We start from the raw sequence: 11,526 nt of genomic DNA, 5'->3' as shown, positions 1-11,526 counted from the left end.
TATATATATATATATATCTCAGACACACATTCACACTTTCTCCCACTTTAGCTGAAAAAAATAAGACCCAGGGGTGTCTGCTAGATTTAGTGCTTTATCAGATTAAACTCTACAGTACCTGTCTCGCTGAGTGTTGCGCTCTGCATGGCTGCACACTCAGACAGTTGTCATTTCCTTGCATGCTGCCAAGGAGACAGGACAGTCAGACTCTCTCAGTCGGATGCGTATGGCCACAGCTGAGTTTGAAGTATTGTAGATTAGCTCAAAAACATCTTGGAAACCTCCTTTATTTCAATATTGGGGCAGACGTACTGTTGGTTACACTCCCAATACATGCTATGCATACATACATACCTACACACATGCTATATATACATGCTTGCTCATTGCGTGTTTGTGCATTATGACCTGGCTGCGTCTTCAAAATATCCTTGATTGGCGTACAGACAGGCAGAAAAATGTTATTTTTTATTTTATTTACCTACTGTTACATAGAGTATAAACATTCATTTAAAAAAGAAAAGAAATGCAAATAGTCAAGAAAATTTCAGAAAAGTTAGAAAAAATGTACATGATTAACATGAACCCAAAGCACCAAAGTTTATAACATAAAGAAAAACACCTTATGCCTGAGGTTAATATTTACAGACAAATTTGTAAGATCTTTCAAAAGCAGGGGCCCTTCTCTACAGGCCAGCTGAGAATGCTTTATAAACTGTATTTATAGGCACAGTGACATACAAATGGCTACAGTAACCCACACATAATAATTAGCACAATTTGGCTTGGCACCTTGTCCAGCCCTCACACACACTTCAGAGTGCTAGCATGGCTCCAGAGGGCAGAGAGGACGCAGTTCCCACTCATCAGTCATCACTCAACTCCTTTTAGAGTTGTCAAAAATGTGTTGTGCACAGACACAGTTGGGACATGTGTGAAGTTTGACATTTATATTAGCACTCAAGCAGAAGTTTCCTCTCTGGGCATAAAGGAATGTGTGCCAGACTACTTACATAGTATTTACAGATATGCTTCATGTGTCCGCAACTGTTGTTGAGGCATGCATTAACACATACAAAAAATCCAAAAAACACAGTTATCAGCCCCCGCACTGTTTACCAAAGTATTTGGTTGTGTTTTTATTCCGGTGTTTTTTAAACCTACACAATCTGTGATTTTGTATTTGACTCTGCCACTGTGCAAATACACAAATTGTATTTGCATTACAAACCAGTGCTACATCTGTTAGGTGAAGCAGTGTGTGTAGGAGTAAAGGTAAAAGAAAGACAGATGCATTGAGAAACCAAGTCTTTAGATGGAGATAGAGGACACAGGCTGCACTTGAAGAGTGATACTCGCTAGGTATTGTTGCCCTGGGTTGTCACTTATTCTGTTAAATTGAGAGTCAAAATTCAACTGCAGTACATATTCTCATTCTCCTAGTTACGCACACTACGCTTAGATTTTGTTATTTGGCCCAGTTAAAGTATGTGAATAAAATATGAAGGTTCATATATCAGTAAAGTAATATTAGGGGAAAGAAATATCTCTGGACCGCTGAAGTGTTTGATCATGACACAAAAAATATGCATGCTATTTTTGGATTATATGCCAGAATGTAAGAAAGGAGTCGAGTGAGAAAGAGTTGCATCTTAAAAGAAAGACAGAAGAACTTCTGTTCTGTCAGTTTTTTGGACTTGACAGGGGGTTTGAAAGAAATAAAGCTGTCAAATACACATTGGACTGCCTCCACGTTTGCTGCCGCAGGAAACAATGCCAGTTCAAACAAGCCTTTGAGCAGTCTAGGGGGCCGCTTTCACTTTGTCTCCCCATCTCACTATATCACATTCAGAGAAACAGGTACACACACACACACACACACACACACACACACACACACACACACACACAGCCCTTGTTTTTTGTACTAAGTGGTTTCCGTCAGAAGAATGGCAACAATGAGGTGGGATGAGAGGCCAGGAAGGGTTGAAAAGTCACACTTACCTGCAGTTTTACTTTAGACTAATGGGCTGTCGCAGTTTGACCTCTGTGTCTGACTGCTGGCTTTACAAATTAATCTTAACAGACTGCGGATGGCTGCTGACAGGCCTAATGTTACCACAGGTGCACACATAAGGAGAGGAGTCATATAACATTAACACTAAACAAAAAGTAGAATAACAAAGTTGCAAATATATACCCTGCTAAATGTGGGTAATATGAGGTTGTAGGTCGTGAAACAGAATTTGTCAGCTACAAAGGTTTCAATCAGCAGTTTAACAAAAGGTCAAATCACCTGTGGCAAATTTGCAATGATCAATAAAAGCTCTAAAGTATTTAATATGGTCAACAGTCTGAAAAATCGTGTTAGAATATACAATATTAGAAAAGATGAAACAAATACTACTACTTTAATTTTTTCCCTTTTGTGTTTGTTGTTCGACAGCTCCTGTGTTTTACTTTGGAGAGGTGGAGTATCACGTGGATGAGAGTGATGGATACGTGGAGGTCAAAGTGTGGAGGACAGGAACCGACCTGTCCAAGACCGGCACCGTTACTATCCGCTCTCGCAAGGCCGAGCCCGTCTCAGCAGAAGGTAAGCTCCCAGTCACAGAGTCAAGTGTTGCTTGTGATTTATTGGAAATGATTGAATTAACCAGTAAGCTCATCCGTCTGCATTTTGCACGTCTACTCAAAGTCTTATCATTGTCATTCCTCTAGCCGGTATTGACTATGTGGGCATCAGTCATAACCTGGACTTTGCCCCGGGCATCAGCATGCAGACATTCCGTGTCACCATTCTGGATGACCTGGGACAGCCAGAGCTGGAGGGGACTGAGAGCTTTGAGCTTGTCCTACGTATGCCAATGAACGGCATCCTGGGTGAACCTGGGAAGGCTTCAGTCTTCATCAATGACTCTGTGTCTGATTGTGAGTGACTTCAAGTATCTATTGGGAGTTTTTATGTTTAATTGTATTTGTCTGTGTCGGATGTGCTATATGAATAACGTTTAATGTTAATTATAAATAATATTGTTAATGTTGAGTGAAGATAACTGCCCAAAGCATTGAAAAATCAATTCAAGCCTTAATTATATATATATTTTTTTAAAGATTATTTTTTGGGCTTTTATGGCCTGTAATTGATAGGACAACTTGAAGATAGGAAAGGGGAGAAAGAGGGGGGAAAACATGCAGCAAATGACCACCGGTCGGATTCGTTCCTTGGTCAGCTTACATGGGGTGCACACTCTACTGGGTGAGCTAGAGGTTGCACCAGAAACAGGTGTTTGTTTCAGCTCGTCAGGACAACTTCTTTACACTGCAAATTTGCGGCTTTAATAAACAGCAATATATTTGTCACTTGTCTTTTACTAGGTTTGCATAGTTTTGCAACTTTCATTACCTATGTTCAGCTTGTTGTGACAGTTGTGTTTTTTTTAATTTGCTTTTTAACATCACTCCAGTCAGTAAAATTCAGCCCACACTGCAAGCTAGACATAATTACTCACTTTTTCCTTTGTGATTATTGAACTATCCTTTTGACTGACAGTGCCAAAGGTCCAGTTCCAGGAACCGGTGTACATTGGAGAGGAGAGTGACGGTCAGATCACAGCAACTGTGTACCGCAGTGGTGATATCAGACAGAAATCCACTGTTCGCTGTTACACTCGTCAGGGATCTGCACAGGTTGCCTCCGATTTTGATGAGCGACCAAACACAGAAACATCTATCATCTCTTTCTTACCAGGTAATTTCATAAATCACACAAGTACATCACACATTTTCTCTCATTTTAAAAAAATGTATCTTGTGTCTTGAGAGTTGACACCGTTTTAATTAAATAAACTGCTTTAAACAAGAAGCAGTTTTTTGTCACACGTTTTCTGCTAAATCAACAGTGCCTTGCAGATATCGCAGGGGCTCGAAAGTTTGACTATGCTCCGCACGTTACCTACCGTGCTGTGATTTTCAGTATTTCTATACAAAACATCTTCTGAAAACTCTTCTGAGGAGCTGATGTAAGGGTTGTGTGGGTTAAAGTCATATATAATATATATATATATAAACAGCATATGCTGTAAAAAAATAATTGTTGCAGAACTTATTCTATCCTTTCTTCCACCTCACATTTTTTGACATGTACCGTCATCACCATGTTGCTGTACACTCTAGGCGAGGTGGCAAAGCCATGCATTCTGTCACTGGTTGATGACACGCTGTACGAGGAAGGAGAAGAGCTGCGGTTGGTCTTAGGGAACCCGAAGAGCAATTCACAGTTTGGCTCGTCAGTGGGAGCTCTGAATGAGACCGTGGTGAAAATCAAGGATACAGCTGACAGTAAGTGAGATGAAGAGGGGGACACGGAGGGGGAGGAAAGTCAGGAATTAAATACATAGTAAAATAAAAAGCTGTTAGTACTGTTTTGTGTTTATCTGAGTAGTTGAGTAGTTTACACTGATAAATATGGATGGTAAATTCAGTATACCTCAAGACATATGCTTTTTATTATAATTATCATCAGCAGTAATAGTTAAGTGGGTGATAATTAAATGTTTCAGTCCATAATCCAACAATGTGTTAGCATTTTATTAAATGTTTCTCTCTTTCTGTGCACCTCAGAACCCATCATTCGTTTTTTGGAGAGCAAGTACAGTGTCAGTGAACCGAAGGCAGCCGGTGCTGTGGCAACAGTGAGGATCCCTGTGGTACGAGTGGGTGACACATCGAAAGTGTCTGTGGTCCGCGTTCACACCAAAGACGGGTCAGCTTTCTCAGGAGAGGACTACTACCCTGTGTCTCAAGGTAAACCTAACACGCATCCTCTTATGTCACTCATAGTTAAAGCAACATTGTGGCATTTTAATATAAAAAAAACCTCTCTTTTCAAATCAGGCAATTAAACAGCATTACCATGCAACAATAGTGACTTTAATAAGAAAAATACTGTATGCATGAATGTCTGAAAACAATCTTTACAGCACCACTGATGGCCAAAAACTACACACCATACATTACTTTTGTTCTTACTGGCCTGCAGATATCCTCCTGATAGATTTTTACTATGGATTTGCAGCAGCTACAGTAATAAGAGCCATTTCGAAACAAGGCTCCCTATATGAGAGTATGAGAGAATTAATAAAAGTAGAAAGGGATAGGGATTTATTTAGGCGAAGGCCAATGACTTTTAATGTCATCCCATGTGGGGAAAGGTAATTCCTCCAATAGTCCAGTGGAGGGTCATGTCATTTTTTATTAAATTTCAGTATATTTCATGCTTTGTCAGCAAGGTAAAATGTTCCTTTCCATGCACTCAGCTTTTAGCGCAGTTTTCTCTTAGCCTAATCAAGGCTTGAAATATTTATTCAAATACATTCAGTTTATTCAAATTATACATGCCTACCCACCGTTCAAATTTCCCAGCAGTTCGGAATCATACAGTGTTGATTTTCTCATTTTGCACAATGTTTTCTCAGTGAAGCTCATTTCTAATGCAAAGCTCTCTCACATGCTTTGCTAGAAGATGGACCACCTTTGGCACTATTCACATGAAAACCTGCAATGTTTTTTAGTTAAGTGGTTTTCCACTGAAGTAATAACACGTTAATTGGGCGTTTCTTTTTTTTGTGGAAGACTAAACTCAACAATAAACAGCAATTGCTCAAGTTGCCGGGACCATCAATGCATTACACTTGTTCCAATGATGATCTGTATAAAACTAATTTTCTCGGTTTTTGTGTGCGGCCAGAAATTAAGTTCAAACAGGGGGATAAGGAACACGTGGTGGAGGTGGAGGTGCTATTTGATGGTGTCCGAGAGATGAGGGAAGCTTTTACTCTCCACCTGAAGCCTGATGAAAACATGGTGGCTGAAACTCAGGTTAGGAATGTGTTTCTGCCTATCCATCACACAACATATCACACAGAATCCAATCAGTCATGCAATCTAAGGTTGATGAAAAAGATAGGAAAAACTAATATATATATATATATATATATTTCTGATTTGACTCATATTTATCCAGGTCTGTCCCACTGAGATCAGGTATCTCGTTTACAAGGCTGACCTTGCCAAGACAACAGGAACACTTTACTGTAGTTGTAGCCGAATAGAGCGATGAAAACATTTCACAATAAATAATAGATTATCTGCGGAAGAAAACAGGCAGAGTGGGAGAAATGAGAAAGAAGGGTATAAAGAGAAACCAAGAAGCAGCCAGCAGATTCAGATAGTAAACAGCTCTGTGATGATTTTAATCATTTCATTGATAGTAATTCAATGTGTCTTGATTCACAAACAGCACTGCGTCAGAAGTTTGTATTTATCTTACTTCTTTTCTGAAACAGGTAACCAAAGTAATAGTTTACATCGAGGAGACCAACAGCATGGCTGATGTCACCTTCCCCTCTTTGCCTCATGTGGTGTCGCTGCTCCATTACGATGATGTCACCAGGACAACAGACAGCCTCCATCCACCAGCCGGCTACCCGATCATCTGTGTCACGGTGAGCTCTACCAAAACAGTAGGGTAGCAACGCCCTGGAAACTGTGACTCAACAGACTACAGTTCAATTTCTAGACTTTTTCTGTAATGATCTAGCAGGACCTAATCAGGACCCACATCCTCTGGGAGTGGAAGAACCCATACTTTTCTTCAGTAAGCTGTCCTTTCATAATCGGCCAGTCGGTCCTTAAAAGACACGTACAGATTAGTAGGCCACAGTCCTTATTGGAGAATCACTTCCCCTATTGAATATTGGCTCAATGAGACAGTGAAATGGATTCTGGTGATGTATTAAGTTGTGTGTGTGTGTCTGTGTGTGTGTGTCTGTGTGTCTATGGTGTGGTCAGGAAGACAAAACTGACATGTTGAGTGCTGCATCAGGAGCCACGTTTACATCAGGTTTTAATGGGATATCCACGTAACACTTTAAAGCTTACCCCTTCTTCTTCATGTATCATTCTAATTTAATGAAACCCATTTTAAAAGCTTAAATATGAAAATGTGTCACACTGAAAGATTTGGATGTCCTTGGCAACAGTTGCTTACTCTCTTTCTGCACCGCTTTCTACTTTTGTCCTCTGGCATCTGCTAAATCTTTCCCATCTCTCTGCTGTCCCTGCCCACCCGCCCCACTCCTGCTTTATTCCTTATCCATCCTCCAGGCTTGCAACACAAAATACCCGGACTATGACAAGACTGGCTCTATCTGTGTCAGCGAGCACATCAACAACACCTTGACCCACTACCGCTGGCTCATCAGCGCCCCAGCTGGCCCTGATGGTGTCACCAGTCCCATGAGGGAGGTGGACTTTGACACCTTCTTTACGTCCTCCAAGAAGATCACATTGGACTCAGTCTACTTCCAGGCAGGCTCCAGGGTCCAGTGTGCTGCTAGAGCTGTTCATTCTAATGGGGATGAGGGTTTAGAGCTCAGCAGCCCTATCATCACTATCAGTCAGGAGGAAGGTGAGGACAGAACAATGAACATTCGTCTTTGTGTTTTATTTTGCCAGTTTTTCTGGAGGAGGAATTGAACAGGGCCCAACAGTTGCAATGAGAACAAAAAGGCAAGGGGTTTTGTTTTTCAAGCATTATGAATGTTCAGGAATAGTGCATTTGAATGAACAGTACCTACAGTATAGTACAGCTGCATAATTCAAAATGCCACTTAATCCTTGATTAAAGTACATAATATTATATACTATATACTATATATAGTATTATAAGCAGATATGTACTTTATGTATAAAAAGAAAAAGTTCTCAAGGCAGAAAATTGACCCCTGTAAATGTGATAAGCAGTAGGCAATTTATCACTTTTTAACAGTTCATCCGTGACTAGCAAACTGCCCCGTTGTGTCTTTTTTAATACCCCTCCCCACATAGCTATATAGCTTAGAGAACATTGTAGAGCCACAAAACTGACAGGGTGGGAAAGTTACAGTTACAAATCCATCAGCTGGCAGCACCATGGACAGCGCCATGGATTTATCGGTACAAAGCACAGTTAGGCTTCTGGTATTTCAGAGGCATTGTTGGGGCCATATATTCTAACTCGCACAACCCTCAGTCAGATAAAAGATCAGTTAGTCAGGCAGACTAGATTAACATATTCAACTAAACAACCCCTCCTCCCTGCAATATCTCTGCTAGGGGATGGAGAGGGGGGGTGTCAGGTTGACATGGGACATGCATTTTGGTCATCAGCCCTCCTCCCCTTCAAATCACATATTGGTTATGGTATTAAATATAGTTTTATTGGATGTCATTGGATGTCACTGGTGCAGCAATGTGTATTAAGAGTTTTACTGCTTAAGCTGTGACAATATGTCATATTTTATAAGATCATCATATGTTTTATACGTCAAAATATTCTGCAAAGTAACTACTACCTTACCCAAACTGTTACATATAGGTTATAGGATATAGTTATATATATATAAATATATATATATATATATATATAAATAGGTATTTTGTAAAAGTAAAAAGTACAATATTTTGCTCTTAAATGTGCTGTATGAACTCAAGGGTCAATGGTCACACTCTTTCTTTCTCAAATATAAGGATAAAACCCTACTTTTTTGCTGTTGCCATGTTATTACTTATGCTGCACACATACCGTAACATTATGAATGCAGCAAGTTCAGGGACACTCAGGGTGGTCACAAGGTATTCTTTGAAAAGTGGAAATTGCTACCTCACCCAGAAATAGTTCCAGTTCTATATATATATATATATATATATATATATATATATATATATATATATATATATATATATACTATATATAACTCACATTACATTAGTAATCAGCTGTAGACAACACAATCATAGCCATTGACTCTCTGCTCCTCTGTCATTTAAAGGTATGTGTCAACCACGTAAGATGGGGACCATTGGCGCTGAGCCTTTCTCTGCCAAGCTACGCTACACTGGAGCAGACGACCCGAAACACCCCAACCTCATCAAAGTGACTGTCACCATGCCTCACATAGATGGTAGGTAGGAGCTGGAGGCAGGGCTTGTACCACAGATGAAGTGAAGTGTAATGTAGCGTGTGTAATCTTCACGTCCGTGGATCCTCAGGAGCGTTACAGCCAGAATATAGATCTTGCTGGGTTGTATCGAACCCCGCTGTAGAAACCCTCCAGCACACCTGCTATTTAACATTCCCTTCTTGATTTTAAATCAGTTTCCTTCTGCCTCGTCTCTTCCTCATTTCCTTCTTACTTTTTTTCCGTTGCTCCGCTAGTTTTCTTTTCAGCACTTTTTTGCTCTCAACTATTTCCACCATGTTATTCAAATCATAATTTATTTCAGTATAGGCTGAAAGATAGTTGAACAGTGAGAATCAGAGCTTTTTTTTTTCGCTTGCAGGTATGCTTCCAGTAATCTCCACTCGCCCCCTCATGAACTTTGAACTGACTCTCAGTCCAGATGGAACTCGGGTTGGTCACCACCGCTGCTCCAACTTGCTTGACTACAACGAGGTCACTACAGGTCACAGCTTCATCACCGCCTTGACGCGCAGCCCCGAAAGCATGGGAGACACAGCGCCCTATCAGTTCAGCAACTCTCTGCGGGGAAACAGCACATTGCGCTTCTACAGGAACCTTAACCTGGAGGCCTGTCTCTGGGAGTTCACCAGCTACTACCACATGTCTGAACTGCTCACAGACTGTGGAGGCACTATAGGAACTGATGGACAGGTGTGTGTGTTTTTGTGCATTCCTGTGTACATTTGTTTACAACATATACATTCCAATCTAGGCTTTGTATGTATATCTGTTTGACTATTAGCCTTTTTGTGTGTGTGTGTGTGTGTGTGTGTGTGTGTTTCTGTTTGTATGTTTAGTCTATTTACAGCCTTCTGATTGAGAGGGTTTCACAGACAGAACGGCACCATATTTGTTTGCCTGCATTTTATGTCTCATTCACTGCATGCTTGTTTGTGTGTGTGTTTTCCAGCTCTGTGTCCCAGTGTGCCTTTGTGTGCATGCAAACATGCACACAAAAACATACACACTCAAACAAAGTATTGGCAACCTGTCATTCCCCTAATGCTCACCACTGCTACTGTATTAACTTGGAGCAATGGAGCATTAAAGCTTAGATTCACAGTCTTTGAAATCATGAAAGGGAAAACACTTTGTTAGGAGTCTTTGAAATCTTGACTACACCTACATTCTGTCAAGGTTAAGGTGAATCTTAGTAACCTGTCAGGCAGCTTTGTACATAGTTTTTTTACTGGCTTGGTGGCATGAGCATGAGTTGAATTCACCAGAGAATGTAACAGTTTTGGCATTAGCCGGCTATCAAGTTCATGCTAACAAACGTCCAGTAGCTGTTTGCTGTTGTTGCGTCATTGCAGCAGATGTTGCAATTGTTGTTTGTGTTGTATACTGCACAAATCTGCAGTATACTCATGGTTCTCATTATTGTGGATCGAGAGAGACCCTTGTTCCCTCGCGCATGTCCTGCTGCTCTTTTATTTCTCCAGCATTTGATCTGGGAGCTTCTTGCTTGCCGTTGCTGCTGACTGCTGAGTGTGTGTGGCGATTGTGTGTGTGTGTGTGTGTGTGTGTGTGTGTGAGAGAGAGAGAGAGAGAATGAGATGGAGAAACCGTAAGAAATTGATTTACTCTTCCCCAGTCACAGTAAGTACTACTTGCACACATAGTTACACATGATGCCCGTCATCCTCCAAGACCTTAAGTCCACTTCTTAAAGGGGGATCACTTTCACACTAGCCCTCATTTATCAACCTAACGTAGAAACCAGCGCAGAAATCCTCTTACAACAGGCTTCACGTGGGATTCATGAAATGTTCACACCAATCAGAATGCAAGAATGGTCGTACATTGATAAATCCAGCAGCTGAAAACAATCTAATATCTAATTTAAATATCACGCCCCAATATAGGCCTCAAAACAATATAAACAATATAGTTTTGAGGCCTCGCCCCTACTATTTACAACATGGCCAGACGTAATGTGGCTAAGATGCGGCATTTTTCAGAGGTGGAGATTGAAACCCCGACATCTTAGTTCAATTTGCAGTAACGTGTGTCTTATTTGGCAGCCTAAAAATTGGTATTAAAGGCTGTAGAAAGAATGCAGAATGGAAAGAGATCACTAATGCAGTCAACACTGTTGCCATAGTAAATCGGACTCCAGCTGAAGTTTATTTAATTTATACATCCTTGACATGTGTGTGTGAGGGGCTGGAAAAACAAGCCAAATACGTTGGTTAATGGCAGAAAGAAATTGTTCACTTCCGGCTATAACGGGACTTTAAATGAAAAACAAAAACCTGAAGAATACATAAAAATGTTGTGCATTGTCATGTTTCCTGTATTGAATATCATTGCCAAACATAACACTATACCTTTTCAAAGCGGGGAATAATACCCTGTCTCCTTCGTATAGCCCCAGTTGGGTCTTTGCACTGGCTCTGTCACTACATTTATGGCACCCTGTTTTCCTGCAGAACCCCACAGGCTAAAACAATGTTGCAGA

General features: G+C 40.6%; 1 protein-coding gene across 1 annotated transcript in view; it reads left to right on the top strand.

Annotated features, from left to right (window-relative positions):
• Positions 1 to 11,526, top strand: part of LOC117955642 (FRAS1-related extracellular matrix protein 2-like) — a 52,645-nt gene that overhangs the window by 34,619 nt on the left and 6,500 nt on the right. The window contains exons 7-16 of the mRNA XM_034890253.1: positions 2,447 to 2,596; positions 2,722 to 2,931; positions 3,554 to 3,751; positions 4,177 to 4,341; positions 4,624 to 4,806; positions 5,750 to 5,880; positions 6,348 to 6,506; positions 7,168 to 7,471; positions 8,874 to 9,005; positions 9,385 to 9,716. Of these exons, the coding sequence (XP_034746144.1) occupies positions 2,447 to 2,596; positions 2,722 to 2,931; positions 3,554 to 3,751; positions 4,177 to 4,341; positions 4,624 to 4,806; positions 5,750 to 5,880; positions 6,348 to 6,506; positions 7,168 to 7,471; positions 8,874 to 9,005; positions 9,385 to 9,716 (1,964 nt within the window). The remainder of the gene's footprint in view (positions 1 to 2,446; positions 2,597 to 2,721; positions 2,932 to 3,553; positions 3,752 to 4,176; positions 4,342 to 4,623; positions 4,807 to 5,749; positions 5,881 to 6,347; positions 6,507 to 7,167; positions 7,472 to 8,873; positions 9,006 to 9,384; positions 9,717 to 11,526) is intronic.

This window comes from Etheostoma cragini, chromosome 13 (genome assembly GCF_013103735.1).
Source record: "Etheostoma cragini isolate CJK2018 chromosome 13, CSU_Ecrag_1.0, whole genome shotgun sequence".
Classification (NCBI taxonomy): domain Eukaryota; kingdom Metazoa; phylum Chordata; class Actinopteri; order Perciformes; family Percidae; genus Etheostoma; species Etheostoma cragini.
This window is presented reverse-complemented; position numbering and strand designations above follow the sequence as displayed.